The following is a 16,508-nucleotide window of genomic DNA, read 5'->3' as shown; positions in this document are numbered from 1 at the left end:
TCATTTGAAAAGCTGCCTCCAAACTAACTGTGACCTATCTTTAATACAGCGGACAGCCTGTAAAAAGAGATAAATGGGGCCTTTTGTTTCTTGTTGCTGAAGTGACACTGCGAGCTGCAAAATATTACAACTTGTCTAATGCTATTCTGGTTATAAGCAACCGTACGGGTCACACGGCAAGGTCTGATTGCCATGAGCAGAGGGAATTGTCTGTTCCATCATAACATAAATAAAGATGAATTTTGAGATACTACTGAGATAAGATATGCTTAGGGCACTGAGGGGGGCACACAGAAGCTCGCTACCCTGGACTTCAGGAGAGCAGCCCTTGGCCTCTTCAGGGATCTGCTTGGCAGAGTACCATGGGGTGAAGCCCTGGAGGGAAGAGAGGCCCAAGAAAGCTGGTTAGTAGGATCACCTCCTCCAAGCTCAGGAGCGATGCGTCCCAACAGAGAGGAAGTCCGGCAAAAATGCCAGGAGGCTGCACGGATGAACAAGGAGCTCCTGGACAAACTCAAACACAGAAAGGAAGTCTACAGAGGGTGGAAGTCAGAGCAGCCAGGAATCAGGTTAGGAAAGCTAAAGTCCTGATAGAATTAAATCTGGCCAGGGACATCAAGGGCAACAAGAAAAGCTTCTATAGATAAATCAGTGATAAAAGGAAGACTAATGTGGGCCCTCTCCAGAAGGAAACAGGAGACCAGGCTACCTGGAACATGGAGAAGCCTGAGGTACTCAGTGACTCTTTTGCCTCAGTCTTCAACAGCAAGTGCTCCAGCCACACCGCCCGGGCTGCAGAAGGCAAAGGCAGGGACTGGGAGAATGAGGAACCACCCACCATAGGAGAAGATCAGGTTTAAGACCATCTAAAGAACCTGAAGGTGCACAACTCCATGGGACCTGATGAGATGCATCTGTGGGTCCTGAGGGAACTGGCAGATGAAGTGGCTAAGCCACTATCCATCGTATTTCAGAAATCATGGCAATCCAGTCAAGTTCCCATGGACTGGAAAAGGGGAAACATAACCCCCATTTTTAAAAATAAAAAAAAGGAAGACTTAGGGAACTACAGGCCAGTCAGTCTCACCTCTGTGCCTGGGAAGATCATGGAGTAGATCCTCCTGGAAATTATGCTAAAGGCACATGGAAAATAAGAAAGTGATTGGTGACAGCCAACATGGCTTCACTAATGGGAAATCATGCCTGACAAATCTGGTGGCCTTGTACAACAGGGTTACAGTGTTGGTGGATAAGGGAAGAGCGACTGGTGTCATCTACCTGGACCTGTGCAGCACTTGATGCTGTCACACATGACAGCTTTGTCTCTAAACTGGAGAGACATCGATTGATGGATGTACCACTCAGTGGATAAGGAATTAGCTGGATGGTTGCACTCAAAGAGCTGCGGTCAGTGGCTCGATGTCCAAGTGGAGACCAGTGACAAATGACACTCCTCAGAGGTTGGTACTGGGACCGGCACTGTTTAACCTTTGTCCGTAAGATGGACAGTGGGACTGAGCGTACCTTCAGTAAGTTCACCCACGAATATCGTGTGGTGCGGTCGACATGCTGGAGGGAAGGGATGCCAACCAGAGGGGCTTGAGAGGTGGGCCTGTGCAAACTTCATGAAGTTCAACAATGCCAAGTGCAAGGTCCTGCACCTCGGTCAGGGCAACCCCCAGTACCAATACAGGCTGGGCAGAGAATGGATGAGAGCAGCCCCGAGGGGAAGGACTTGGGCGTGTTGGTGGATGAGAAGCTCCATGTGACCGAGCAATGTGTGCTCGCAGCCCAGAGAGCCCCCCGTGCCCTGGGCTGCATCCCCAGCAGCGGGGCCAGCAGGGCGGGGGAGGGGATTCTGCCCCTCTGCTCCGCTCCCGTGAGACCCCCCTGCAGCGCTGCGACCAGCTCTGGGGCCCCCAGCACGAGAAGGACACGGACCTGTTGGAGCGAGCCCAGAGGAGGCCACGGAGGTGGTCAGGGGGCTGGAGCCCCTCTGCTACGGAGCCGGGCTGGGAGAGCTGGGGCTGCTCAGCCTGGGGAGGAGAAGGCTCCGGGGAGACCTTAGAGCAGCTCCCAGCACCTACAGGGGCCGGCAAGAAGCTGGAGAGGGGCTTTGTACGTGGGCACGTGGTGACAGGCCAAGGGGGAATGGCCTTAAGCTGGGAGAGGGGAGATGTAGATGAGCTGTGAGGCAGAAATTGTTCCCCGTGAGGGCGGCGAGGCGCTGGCCCAGGCTGCCCAGAGCAGCTGTGGGTGCCCCATCCCTGGCAGTGCTCAAGGCCAGGCTGGATGGGGCTGGGGGCAGCCTGGGCTGGGGGGAGGGGGCCCTGACCAGGTGGGACTAGAGGATCTTTAAGGTCCCTTCCAAGCCAAAGCATTTTATGATTCTAAGATTTTTAAAAAACTTCTAAAAATCCCTGGGCTACCATTTTTGATACTATACATTTCTTACCAATACTCTTCTAGTATTATTAGATGGGTTTAATAACCAGAGAAGCAAAAAGCCTAGCTGTAAGGCTGCTGTGAAATATGGCTCCATATTTCATATTTCAGAAAAGGACCAAATTTCACAGATAATGTAAGACATTTATCATCAAATAACAACAAGAGTTGAGAATAATTCCTGCTGTTTGTGTGCCTACATCACAAAACTCAACAACAAAACTGTTTTTTTGACATGGCAATCCAGAGGAACAGCAAAGGACTCAGACTCTTCTACTACATCATGGATTTTTACCAAAAGCAATGTTAGTAATTATTGTCATTCTTGACTGATACAGTTTCAGAAATAAAATGGAAAACTGTATAGAGGCACAGATTGCATTGCCACAGAGGCAGTCCTACTGCGGCAGTAAAAGGCTTTGACAATTCATCTCTCTCCACACTGAATTCTTTCCCTGTATCACTGCTCATGTTTTGTAATGACCTAAGCGCTCCCTGAGCAGACACAGCTCTCGAAAAATAATAAAAAATAATAAACAGTGACTTATTTGATACTTTAAAGGGACTTGAAAATTCTAACCTGTTTGGGTTGCATTTATAAAGCTGAGATTACATCCCAGGCCCTCCGCCTTGTGTTTCTTCTGGCTGGCAATAGCGAGCGCCCAGTCCTCTTCTTCAAATGACCTCGTTAACACTTACTGTTCTTCTTTAACTATACACAAAGACTTAAATGGAACATGGTGCGCATGAACCAGGCTCAGACACTCACAGCCACTTTATAATTTCAGTGCTTTGGATTTTTCAACTCATTTTCCTGATCAGTGTTTTTTATAAAAACTGCACTCACACTGTGGTTACTGCACTCTACCTGGCTGCCTTTCCTGTTTGTCTGTCTGGAAATTCATTTTTTAAGCAAGCAGTAAGCACTTGATTCCTTTTTGTTTAATTGAACTTCCTTAGCGCCAGCGATGCTGTGCGGGTGCCACATGCGGCCTGCTCGGCTCTTCCCTTCCCGGCAGGGTCGCGGCCAGGCCCCAGACAGGGCCACGCATGGGCAGTGAGGGCAGCGTGAGGGCTTGTGCTGCACAGTTACTTCTCTGGCTTTTAAACAGCCGCTGCTTCAGCAGGGCAGGGAGCTGCCACCATGAACACGCACTTACACTTCCACGTATCGTTCTTAAGTGTATCTCGAGTGACGGCGGAGCCCGGGTGACTTCCCCAGAACACTCTTTTAAAGCCGGTGACATGTGCAGCACGAAGAGGGGCTCCGGGTGTTTCAGGAGCGGGGCAGGGGCGGCCCGGGCCCCCGCTCCCCAGAGGCCCCAGCGGGCCAGGCCAGGCCAGGCCAGGCCCGGCCCCGGGCCCCCCCCCCGGGGCTCTCGGCCCTCGGCAGCCTGACGCCGCCGGTCCCCGCGATGCACCGCGGCCGGGCACGACCTACCCCTGCTGCCGCCTGCAGAGCTCTGCCCGAGCAGGCCCGCGCTGCGTTCCCCACACGGGCGGAGGCGGCGTTGGCCGCTGCAGGCCCGCACGGCGCGCTTCTCCAGCCGGCCGGGGCACGGCCCTCCGGCGGGCCCTGCGGGGAGCGGCCGGCCGCGCTCCCCGGCGCTCCGCAGCGCGCAGGGCGGGCCCCGCGCCTGCCCTTCCGGCGGCCGAGCGCCTGCGCGCCGCGACATCATGGCCACGCCGGCCAAGCGGCGGGCCCGGGCCCAGGCACAGCCCCAGCCCCAGCCCCAGGCCCCGGCCCCCGCCGGCGAGAGCGGCTCGGAGCCGGAGTCGGGCGAGTCGGACTCGGAGTCGGGCTCGGAAGAGCTCGGTGAGGTGAGCGGGCCCCTCGCGGCCTTCAGGCGGCCCGCGCCCCCCCTCCCGCTGGGTGCCGCTCCGACGCGGCCGCCCCCTGCCCGCCTCCGCGGCCGCCCCCTCCTCTCTGGCTCCGCTCTCGGACAGGTCGTACCGCGACAGGCGGCGACAGCCGGAGCCGCGGCTGGAAGCTGGTTGGGGGGGTGCCCCCTGCACAGCCCCGGCGGGGCACCCGGGGCTGCGGCCCGGCGCTGGGCGCGGGCTCGTGTTCCTGGGTTACAGCCGTGGTGCCTGTCGGCGAGCGGCGGTGTGAGGGGAATTCTGTAATTTTTGTGGAGAGTCTGATGTTTGTTTGTTTTCTTTCTGGTTTTGGTTTTGGTTTTTGTTTGTTTTTTTTTAAATGCAGGGGTCCCTGAGGCCGCAGTCAGTTGTGCAGGCTTGGCCCCGGCGTGCGGGGTTTGTGTGAGCCTGGAGGCAGCCGCTTGAAATAGTGCTTTGGCACAGATGATTTGTTCTAATTCTTTTTTTTTTTTTTTTTTTTTTTTTTTTTGGGGGGGGGTGTGTAGAAAAAACACCAGGCCCCACGGAAATAACATTTTAATTGCTTTTCCGAGCGCACACACTCTCTCTCCCCCCGCACGCCTTTCTGGGCCTAGACATGGGTGAAAAAGCTTTATTGAGCCCTGTAACACAGCACTGAGGGGGGAGCAGGAGCCCCCTTTGCAGGAAGGAGGGAGATACACATCGAGTTTGAACTCTTACGGAAATCTTCGGATGATCAGGCTATCTGTCGTTTCCACAGGGCTTAGAAGAGTCACAGAACAGACCTGTCTCTGTTTTAACCCAGTATATTTCAAACTAAATATTTTAACTCGATTGTCTTGACTACGTTTTTGCTTTGAGTTTATTATTTTCCTTTTTCTTAGATGAGGCTTTAGTTAGCAAATTAGCAAATAAAAAACCCAAACCCTACCTCTTTTAAAAGGATACCTTGTGATAAAAACTGCAGGCTTAATTGTGTTCTTAGTCATGATGGAAAAGCACATTTATCATTTGCTAGAAATGTGTGCCACATTAAGTGACTGACTTAGTTGGAGCTAACGCATGTTTGTAAAGTTCTTGGCTAGCACTGCTACTACATGTACTAATCAGTGTTTGTAACCTGATAGATGTTACACTAGTGTCTAGAAGCTATGAAATTAAAGCTAATAGTAATAATCCTTTTTTTTCCTTTTTTTTTTTTTTTTTTTTTTTTAAAGTGGATGGCATTCCTGCATAACGTAGGAAGGACAGGGTTTTGTTGTGGTGCTTGTGGGTGAAGACTTGAGTCTTCAGTGGCAGGGCTTTTGAGGATGGTTTCTGTTTTCTGCACTGGTGTGCAGTACTGCATTTTATTTGCAATTGTTTGTGTGCTGGATAAAATTTTTAATGTAATGCTTACTTTAATTTAGTAGTCCAGCTTTTGAGGATGATATATCACTATTACATCTATTTCAGTTTGGAAGTCTTGATAGAAAGGTACATTGAGTATCCCTCAATTCTTGTAAAAGATGTCAGGGTGTGCCTTGCTCCTATTAAAGAAGTGTACTGAATTTTTATAACTGTACAAACTTAGAAGAACTTATGTACTTAAAGGGCATTTGTTTCTCTGCAATTCTTGGCATTTTTATTTTTGCCATATTAGTCTTTCCCTTTGTCTCTTACCACTTCAGGTGGAAATGGAAAATCTTTTCCTTCAGGCAGATGTTTTCTTTATAGGAAGGGGCACGTGGTAGTTCTGTCTGTCTAAGAACAGCAGCATGATGGCTAAGTAGCACCTGGTTGCTGAGAAGGAGCTTTGCTTACTGCTGTGTCATACGTAGCAGAGTATTGCACAGTACAGCTTGTTCTGCATAGTTTTGCTTTGCTTTGGATGCAGTCCAGGGGGAAGAGAATAAGCACAGAGCATCCAGACAGGACACACCAAAATATATGATGAGTCTCCATTTGCTTTTTTTTTTGATAGATGAAAGATGGAGGGTTTGTAAACTGTCATACTAGGCTGTTACTTTGGGTAGTGGGAAAGCTATGAAGCAAGACCAGTGTTAGAACATCTAGTGCTTCTGTGGTTTATATCAATTTTATGGCTGTGGTTTGCACAGTATTCAGAACCACTGTAAACTGTGTTTTGTTCAGAATTTACTGGCTTAATCATTCAGTGAGATCCTTGAATTTTAAAGCAGTCAGAAAGTTCCTGGATGCCAGGAGTGAATGCTGTATACACCAAAGATAAAATCTGTTTTCTTACATTGATAGCTTCTCAAGTAAATTATGTGCTCTCAGTTACCTCTGTAGAGCTTCCTTGCTTTACTAGACCATAGAAAAGTATCTGAGCATGTCTCCTGATTTTTATTACCCTACAAAGTGGTTATATATCCGTTTTCAACATTGTAAACAGGCCTTTAACACTGTTCTCCCAGTGGACCGTAAGGACCATGACCTCAGTATAGGATAGGAGAGAGTTATGAGTCTTCATTGGTGACAAAAATAAGGATCAGTTGTTTAGATTGTTCAGAAGGTGGAATTCAAACTGACAGTTAAAAGGCAAAGTATGTTTGGATGATCTTGAACAGGCAAGGCAACCTTGGCAGGCAGTACTGTTAATATGGAATACCAGTAAAACTGTTTGCTAGGTGTGGAGCCTTTGTTCTGAAAGGAGAAGCAGGAGGTCACATTCTGTTTTTTGCTGTGAGTGGGTCTCATTGTGCGCCTACTGAGCAGGCTTCCAGCGTGGGGTTAACGATACCATTAGGATTTGAAGAAATAGCAGAGCATTGTTTTGGATGTAATTATTTAAATGTCTGCAGCAATCTTCATCTTTAGCCAAGGCGTTGCACAGCAGTAGTACAGTTTTAAGAGTTTAACTGCCTGGATCATGCCTTTCTAGAGTAAGAGTCTATGTGGTTACGGTGAACGTAATTGTGTGAACCAGATTGCAGGAACAAAGCATTAAAGGTTTGATCACAACACAATTTGTAAGTTAGTTTTATAAAGTTACTTTCGCAGATGCTGTCTAAAGATTACAGAAGGAATGATAACAATTGCTGAGGTTACTGAGAGATGGAAAAGTTCTATTTCTGATGTTGACCATTACTTGTCTTGAAGTTTTATATTGTTTAGCCTTCTTTTGATACAGCTTCTTGCCAGGTGTGTTTGATATTCTCCATTTTACTTCTTCATAGGAAGTGAATATTGAATTTGAAGCACATTCCATATCAGACAATGACTGTAACGGGATAAAGAAATTACTACAACAGGTACTTTGACTTCTTATTATCTTGGTTGATATGTCCATTGATAATATCTAGAGTTATACAGTCATCAGTGCACATTATCTGTATTGATTCTTAGTTTTGCTGTGCTTCAGCTCATGAATATTAAGTAATTACAGCCACAGTGAATATGTGTCTCCTAAACCATGGTTTCAAGAACTTTACCCAATGAACTGTAGGGCTGTTTTTCCACAGTATGTATAATTTTTCCATCTCCATTGTGTTAGCTGCTGCCCAGAAAACCTGGGCTGACAATGTTAGTCAGCTTCCTGGAGGTTTGGTTTTTTTTGGTAAAATTTAGCCCTTAAAAAAACAGACGAACGAATGGTGTGTCTGTTCAACGTGGCAGCCTCCGGTCTTCTTTTGGCTGTTTCTGTCGTAAGTCTATGCTCAGCAAGCATTCAGATCATACCAAACTCAAAAGGCTATCAGGTATGCAAAATAGCAGCTTGTGGAGGGTCAAGGAACAAGTGCTTCAAGAAGCTGATTTTTAGTCTTTACATTATTGTATTGAAGAAAGTTAAAGAAAGTCACTAAGTGGAAATTAACAGTGGAAGAGAGTATTGCATAACAACTTGGAGAAATTACTGACTTTATTTCCTAAGTGGCCCATGATATGTCATCAGGTCTAAAACTTCTTAATACCTGTTTCCTATTTTCCAGTTGTTTCTAAAAGCTCCTGTTAACACTGCTGAATTAACTGATATATTAATACAACAGAATCATATTGGAAGTGTTATCAAGGTAAGACAGTTTACATTTTTGAATGAAGTACAATACTTTTTTCTTTTGAGAAGACATAACAGGCTTTCAGAAGGGGATCCTGTTTTTGTAATTTGTATGCTTGCTTCCTTTTTTGCTTTGAGGAGAATTCTTCTAGGGGAGCTGAAAGTTTCCACGCCTACTTTCAAGCAAACAAGGAATTTGATTTCTTATTTTGGTTGATTTCTTTTTATGTATGGAAGGCTTTTCACTTGTCTCTCTGAATTTTTAGTAGTAGAGTAGTAATGCTGAAAATGCTATGGAGAAATTTGTTACCATCTTCGTAAGAAACATGACCTTGTAATTTCCCAATGTTCTCAGAATGTACAGAGATTCAGACCAAAAACGTCCTGCATGCAGTTTCTTTTTGTGCAGAGTTCTTTGTGCATAGGAAAGGATCCCTAAATGAGTCCTAAACAAGTTCTGCTGTGGCAATGGAGCGCTCTGCAGAGGCTCCTGAATTGCTCCTGGCTAGGAAGTTGTTCAGTACTGTATGGTGCTCACAACATCACGGCCACCTTGCTTTCAAACTCCTCCCGTCACACAGTTGTGCTGTTTACCATGTTACATGGTACCTTTGCTGTACATTCCCTTTTTGTCCTGTGCCAACAGTTTTTCTTCCCATGTTTAATATGATCCTTACGTTACAATTGCATGACCCCCTGTTCTTTCCCAAGTTTTTCGTTCTGGAGTTTTGTTGAGCTTTTTGTTTCACTCTCTGTCAAAGCTCTATTGCTGTGTGCTTTTCAAGACTTTGCAGGTTTACTTCCCTATGTTAGAAACCGAAGAAAATTGGGTTTTGCTTAAGATATTTCCATCCCTTGTACTGAGATGCTGCTTATTAAATGTAAGCTAGCAAATTTTAGTGCCTTTCAAAAGATCCTACTGTAGAAGGCAGATAACCTGGCTCTCTATATAGCTGGCTTTAAGTACACAGAGACATTCAGGGATGCAGCACTTTCATAACCATAACCAGAATTTGTAGGTTTTGTGTTTGTACAGATTACCTGGATGGTTGTCATCTACCAAGCATCTTCTGGAAAGAAAAAAACCCCATTTTTTTGCTGCAAAGCAGAAATAGAATGTCAGTATGAGTTGTTGCTTTTTCTTTCATTAAATAGCAAGCAGAAGTCCAAGAAGACAGTAGTGATGATGACGAAGATGATGATGAAGTCTTTGGTTTTATAAGCTGCTTAAACTTAACAGAAAGAAAGGTTAGTATTCCTCATTAATGTCTAGACAGTAGTGAGACTGTGTCCTGCTTTCCTGCCTTTTGTAACAAGCCTAGACAGCTGGATCAGGATTTTGAATTTCACCATGGAGGACTATGGTCATAAAGGCTGCACATCACTTAGCTTGCTTTTGGATCTAGTCCTGTGTAACTTGCTGGAGGTCAAACATAAAGCAAAGAATGGCATAGAGAGTTTAAATTAGGTCAAATAGTATTTCCAGGGTGACTGAGCTGCCATCCTCTTACATTTCTTGACTTTCATCTTTCGCAGCTTTTGAGTTTTGCTGTTGAGTGTATTGGTGTTGCAGCTCCTAGCTGCATTCCTATCAGTTACAAACCTTTGTTTGCCCTCAGCTTCAGGGTTGGTAAATAATTTCAGAGAAATTGTATAGTGCTTTAGAGACTGTTTACAGAAATTGCCAGTAGGCCTGTAGAATATTCCCTTGAAGTACACATTCGAGCTTTTCTGTGTAAATAATTGTTTTATAAGGTAAAGAAAATACACCTTTTGATTCTAGGGTACACAGTCTGCTGAACAAATCAAAGAGCTGATTCTGAGTCGGTGTGAGAAGAGCTGCGAACAGCATGTAGTTGAACAACTGAATAAGCTTCTAAATGACAGTACTAAGCCTGTGGGTCTTATACTAAGTGAAAGATTCATTAATGTACCACCGCAGATTGCTCTGCCCATGCACCAGCAACTTCAGTAAGTTTCTTTGGGGTTTTTTTGACATGATGTTGAATAGTACTTTTGCTTCAATTTTTTTTCCCCAGAAAAAATATTTTCATCTTACATAAGGTCTTCAGTTAATTTAAAAATATTTTTATATCTTTAAGCTTTTCAAACTCTGTAAGATAGAGGAAGTAATCTAAGAATGTATGCTGTTCTACTGCAGAAATAGCTGTGTGTATGTTATAGTTTATCTATATTGCAGAGTATTTCCTACTGATCTGGGAAAAATTTAAAATGAGAAGTTTTTATAGCATGCTGATGATGAGCAGCTTGGATGTTTCTGCTCGTGTGTTAATGTCTGGCTCTGGAAGGGAAGATTCAGACCGAGGGACAGGCTTACAAGGTGGATGAGTTCTGGCACAAGAAAGCAATATGCAGTGTTTTGATTAGTTTCAAGTAAATGAGTAAAGCAGGTTAGATGCTGTACTACCGTCTACCAGTTAATGGGTTTATATCATAGGCTGGGGGGCAGTAAGTAAAGGAATCCACTGAGATATACAGCATTATATTGTTTTAGTGCCATGCTGACAGCCAGAAAATTACAATTTTTAAGGAACTCCAGTGATCAAATGAAGATTGTTAATATTTTTTTTCTTCTTTTTTCTCCTGTGAGGTGGGATTAGAAGTTAAATTAAGTTGACTGCTGTAATGGCTCATTTAAACAATAAAACAGAGCTTCAAGAAATTACTGCTTTGTTGTAAAAATAAATGTGTTGATAGGGATGGTCAGGAAGGTTTTTAGAGAAAGGAATGAGGTGCTTGAAGACTTAGCTTTGAGGTTTACCACTAGTATAGCACTTGTCACAACTCAAATTCAGATCTCAGCCTCTTTCTCTTAATGATTTTGGAGTGTTGCAGTGACAAGTTTAACACAAGGGTGGGCAAGAGTATTTTCTGGCTCTTCAGCTATTGTTCTTCATGGAGGTGATAGTCTGATGTGTTTCCAGCAGAGCTGCACTTAGAATCATTTCACAGACTCTACCATGAACAAGGTTCTGGGAAAAAGGGTTATATTGTGAGGTGTGGAAAGACATCCATCTTTTTATTGTTTTGAAGTGCCAATAGTGTGTTTAAATACTAGGAATGCATATGCAAAATCTGTTTTCTGAGGCAACTGTTAAAAAACAGGCTCCAATCTCAATATCCTTTCTGTAGTAATGCATTATAAGGTTTGCTTGTTGAGGGTTTAAATTGTGTATGTAAACATATTTTTAAATTCTATGTATAAACATCTATTTATCTTTAGGAAAGAGTTGACAGAGGCAGAGAGAACAAACAAACCTTGTGGAAAGTGCCACTACTACCTCCTTGTCAGCAAGACCTTTACAGAAGCCACGAAGAGTAATTCTAAGAGGAAGGAAGGAAGAAATCAGCAAAAGGAGGAATTAATGTTTGCAAATGCAGAGGAAGAATTCTTTTATGAGGTAACATATGTAATTTAATTTATAATATTATTTTTCTTACCGGCAAAAAAGGTGTTTCGCCTTAAATTCAAGGAAGGCTTTTGAAAAGATATGGTCACGTATCTTTATATTGAATCCTGCTTTTTTTAGACTAGTTTTGAGAGGTGGGCAAGCAACCTATTTTTGTGTGTTGAACACTACACTTTTTGTACTTACAGAGTTATGGAGAGGTGTGCCATCCATAAGTCCACATTATTAAACTAATACTCTGTATTGGCATGAATTTACTATTATGTTATTTGTGTCAGGTCACAATTAACCTGGCTATAAGATTTTGTGGCATAGACTGCCTGTAGCAGCGTTACTACCTCATAGGGTCTCCAGTGCTATGAGGATAATGGAAAAAAATTCAGAGAATACCTGCAATAATGAGAGACTTTAGGGGAAAGATCAGGTGTTGCTTTGTCTTGAGGCTAGTGTCTTGGCCTCAAAGAATTAACAAACTTCATCTCTTTACTCGCGTAGCAGTGCCGAAGAGATTGAATTGAATGTAGTAATTGTCAGACTTGTTGAAATCCCGTGAATGGAATATCTACATTTTTAGGACAAACAAATGGTAACAAATCTGGATATTGAATTTAGCAGCATGTCCCAGGCCTCCTGAGTTTAAAGAAGTTTCTTTTGTTTTGGCAGCAGTGCAGTTGTCATCTTTAATCTGAATAATCAGAAATGTGGAAGACTTGCTAAATGGCTGTGCCAGCTGAACAGAGCAGTGTGACTGTGTGTGTGCGCACTGCAGGAGGGGCAGGTTAGCCTGAATGTCTGTCAGTGAGATTCAAGCTAACATGATTTACGTCACAAGTGCCCAAGAGTGGCAGTGCAAACAACAGGTAGTAACTTGCAAGGGTGCTCTAACTTAATCATGTGTCACAGCTTTAAGCACTTAGATGAATAAATATTCAAAAAAAATCTCTGTTGTTAGAGTCTCGATCAGCATCTGCAATGCATGTTAATACTTAAATACACAGATCTCTCTTCCTTGCCCCTAATAGTTAGTCCTGTGTCAGAAAGAAACAGCTGTTGAGGCTTTATTTAGGTTTGGTAATCTAGTGAAATGCATTGCTCTGAGATCTCTTCCCAAGAAACTTAACAGATGCCAAGCTGTGCCTTTGTGTTGTTGCTGATACTATGTGGAAAGCTGATTTATCTGTTTTCTTTTGGATACCTGTTACTTTCAAGAAATAAGAATAAAAAACTTCTGAAGATCCAAACAAGTAGCTATCACTTCCCTTTCCTGTCTCTCTTCTGATCAGAATAAGTATATTAATAAAAAAATGCTACAATGCTGAGATTAAAATATTACTTCCTCTTTCCTAAGGCAACCTGTTTACATGATTCTGCACGTCCCAAGCCAGATCAGGCAAGGGGAAGATGCAGGAAATTAGATTAAAAATATACTTTGAAATGCAAAGACTTTTTCATTGTTCTTTATTTTTTTTCCCAAAGCTTTAACAATATTATTCTACAATATTATTGCTTTTTCAAGATACCATTATTTTTTATTTCTGGCAGTGCCTACAGGAGAAAATACTTGCACATGTGTCATATGGTTAATGGCAAAGGTTTCTGTAGGTAATTATTCATGACATTCTCTGTTAGAGGCTATAATATGGCCGTAATTTTATTTCTTGGGAAGAAGAAAAATGTAAGTGGGTGAATTAATTGTTAGCTATAGGGAATACTGCTGTAGCCTCTATGCAGTAACATGTTTGGGATTTTCTTTTTGTGTTCCTGCCACAGCACCTTTACCAACTGAGTATGAAGTCCATGTAAAAACCTTACTGAAAAACTGAAGGGGAGAAGCCTGTGATGCGCACGTGTCCACAGGCGTTACATTCTCAGAGGCCTATTTTGTATTTATTTCTGTTTTGTTGTTTTGATTGGCATCTTAAAGACTAATTTTCTGCTTTTATCAAAATTGCAAGAATTGTCAATTCAAGTGGATAGACTCGTTCTGAACATGCTTTTCTTTCCAACAGCCTTTCTCGTGTTGTTAATAAATTCTTTTAAAACATTAGGGAGGCTATTAGATTAAGTGAGTCTCTGTACTTAATGATGTATATGTGTTAAATTAGTGTTAGAGTGTATTTCCTTCTTGATCACATGAAACATTAATTAGATTGCTATACAATAGTATTAAATGTGGTGAGGCAGAGGCTTGGAGCCATATAAAATAGAGAGAAGCTTTTTGCACTTGTCAGTTCCCTGTGCTTTATTCTGTTCCTTAAAATGTTATTGAGGGAGCAGAAGAAAATCTCTATTATAACCAGACTTGGAATTGATCAAAGGTTTAGAGCCTCCATTGCTCAAATTGTTTGTTCTTGAGCAAAGCCACTCAATTAATGTGATTGTTCTTCCAAAATTAAATTTACAGCCTTGAGATACTGTTAGTAAATAGCAAACCTAAAGGGAGACTGGATCTTAACTTTCCCTGCAAAGGGAAGAGGTTAGATGAGTTTTTCTACTTAGGAGTTCAGTTCATACTTTGTAATCTGACTTGTGTGAGAACTGGAAGTGTTTGTTGGGTAAGTTTTTCTATCCGTCTGGCATTTTGTCTAGGAAGGCTAATAAAGAGGCACAATTCTATATGTATACAGTATACATCACTGAAGAGAAAGAATACATGTTGTGGACACCTACATATTTGAAAAAGCATCCTTTTATTAATATTGTCTTTCAGTGGCTCCAGCCATCTAGGGATTTTCCAAAAGCTTTTTGAAATTCTGCTCAGGATTTATATTATTACCTATCCCCTTAATACTTAATTTCTACTGGCAAGGTGAAAGAGGGGATTACTGTACTACATATTCTTACAGATACCTTGATTTTTAGGACTGAGCAGTTTCAGAGTAGGCCATGAAAAGAGCAGAGCCTGCACCTTGCTACAGGCCTTCCACACGTTGTCCACACGAAGCTATCGTCTTTATTGCAGGCTCTGCGCTACTTGCACTCTCATGCTGTTCCTTTTATCTGGGCTGTGGCTGATCTGCTAATTCTCAAAATTACACAGCTAAGTGGTTTGCTCTTGCTCCAGGGTTGAAGGACTCTTAAGAGCCCCATATTCCTGTTACTGGTCAGGAGTCCCCGCTAGCTGGCACAACAGCTTCTAAGGGTCAGCATTCCTTAATGTGATAATACGGAGTGGAGATGCTCTCTTAAACAGTCTAAAATGGGGCTCTGTAAGCTTATAAAGGAGGTGTTGATTCCCCCCCCCCTTAGATCATTTTTCCGATACCAAACTATAATGATATCAATTACTTTAGAATTTAATACGAATGATATAAATTATGTGAAAAGCATATAGTTTAAAATACTTGATAGTGGATTCTTTTGTAGGGTTTTTTTTGGTGGACCTTTTGAGAGTGAAGAAAATAACTTCTTATTAAGCATGTGCATGATAGGGTCATTATTTTTACTTTGTTTTGGTGATGTATTACTTCACACTAATTAAAAAATTTAATCCTAATGCTTTTATTTCTGTTGTTTAGAAAGCCCTTCTGAAGTTCAACTACTCCGTGCAAGAGGAAAGTGACACCTGTTTGGGTGGCAGATGGTCCTTTGATGATGTACCAATGAAACCTTTACGGACTGTTATGATAGTTCCAGCTGATGGAATTAATGCAATTATGGATAAACTCAAAGACTATCTCTCACTCTGAACGTTCCTGTAAACGCTGGGTTTTTATCAAGCAGCCATGCAGAACTATGACTTCACAATATTTTTAGAGGACTGCTATTGAGTTAATGATTTTGTACTGCTCAAATGATTCCTCTCTACACTTACAAGACAAATAGGTGGTACAACTAAAAATATCCATCAAATTAATATTTTTAAATACTGTATCTTTCTGTACTTTGGTATCATCATTAAGCAGTCAATAAAAACCTGATGTTAGAAGAAAACTTGGAGATCTGCTCAGTATGTTTTTAACCAAAACTAGGTTGTATGGTTTTGCTACAAAATAATGCATGCAACTCCTTTTGTTAAGAAAAGTGCTTTTTCTGAGTTTCTTCTGTTAAATAGGTTTATGTTGAAAGTTCTAAATAATTACATGGGTTAAGATGAGGATGTATATTGCATATAATGCTTTTATTTCTATGATAGTTCAGTCTAAAATCACTGAATAATACATCTGTGTTCAGTGGGAGTTTGGAGAGATTTTTCATTTTCTTTGTTGTCGTCATTAGTTTTCTGTTCCTCCTTCATGGCTGAAACAGGTGACAAGTGTTTGATCACTTCCTGCAGAATATCCTTACTTTCACTGGGTGGAAGATTGCTAAAATAATACTGAGGTACCAGCTCCATGAATCTGGTGAGAAAATAAGACAAAAACAACATCATTTTTTTAATTGAATTTTGAAATGCTTGAATAACTATTTCCAGGCTTGTACAGAAGACATCAGCCACATGCTGATGCATACAGCTACAAAGTTGGTATTTCAACTCAAAACCAAAACTCCCTGCAAGATGTAGTAGTAGTTTGTGCTTTCAGTAGTCTTGTGCTTAAGGTACTCGGTCTGTAATTCAGGGGATTGTAGTTCAATTCTCAATGCCACCGATTGCATTAGCAATTCTTCAGGTTCAATAGAATTATGAAAAAGGCTTTCTTATAAAGATTGGAAATAGAAAAGATAGGACAGTGAAATGTATACTCTTGGTGTAAAGAGATTTCTGCAGAAGGAAGACTGTAGTCTTTTGTTGAATCCATAAACAGTTGCCATGGAATGATTTAGCTGGCAGGGTACATAAAACATTTGAAGAA

At 42.5% G+C, this 16,508-nt stretch overlaps 3 protein-coding genes across 7 annotated transcripts in view; 1 reads left to right on the top strand and 2 right to left on the bottom strand.

Annotated features, from left to right (window-relative positions):
* The window catches only part of UROS (uroporphyrinogen III synthase), a 32,072-nt gene extending 28,045 nt beyond the window's left edge, over window positions 1-4,027 (bottom strand). For 2 of the 5 annotated variants that reach the window (XR_013930563.1, XM_080403167.1), the window contains exons 1-2: window positions 3,887-4,026; window positions 3,026-3,157 (exon numbers count right to left, since the gene is read on the bottom strand). The gene's annotated coding sequence lies outside the window, so the exon portion shown is untranslated. The other 3 variants (XM_080403168.1, XM_080403169.1, XM_080403170.1) reach the window with 3 other exon arrangements.
* Window positions 4,028-4,122: 95 nt separating this feature from the next.
* On the top strand, window positions 4,123-15,654 carry BCCIP (BRCA2 and CDKN1A interacting protein; the record flags this gene model as incomplete). The annotated part of the gene is made up of 7 exons (XM_080403162.1): window positions 4,123-4,266; window positions 7,467-7,541; window positions 8,220-8,300; window positions 9,440-9,532; window positions 10,068-10,255; window positions 11,529-11,706; window positions 15,234-15,654. The coding sequence occupies 7 exons, from the start codon at window positions 4,123-4,125 to the stop codon at window positions 15,402-15,404; spliced, it is 930 nt and encodes a 309-aa protein (XP_080259288.1). The 3' UTR covers window positions 15,405-15,654.
* The window catches only part of DHX32 (DEAH-box helicase 32 (putative)), a 42,013-nt gene continuing 40,874 nt past the window's right edge, over window positions 15,370-16,508 (bottom strand). The window contains exon 11 of the mRNA XM_080403179.1: window positions 15,370-16,055. Coding sequence (XP_080259305.1) covers window positions 15,863-16,055 — 193 coding nt within the window. The 3' untranslated portion in view covers window positions 15,370-15,862. The remainder of the gene's footprint in view (window positions 16,056-16,508) is intronic.

The sequence above is a fragment of the Falco punctatus genome, assembly GCF_963210335.1.
Source record: "Falco punctatus genome assembly, chromosome: 9".
NCBI classification, from domain to species: Eukaryota; Metazoa; Chordata; class Aves; order Falconiformes; family Falconidae; genus Falco; species Falco punctatus.
Note: the sequence above shows the minus strand (reverse complement) of the source record. Positions and strands in the feature narration are given on the sequence as shown.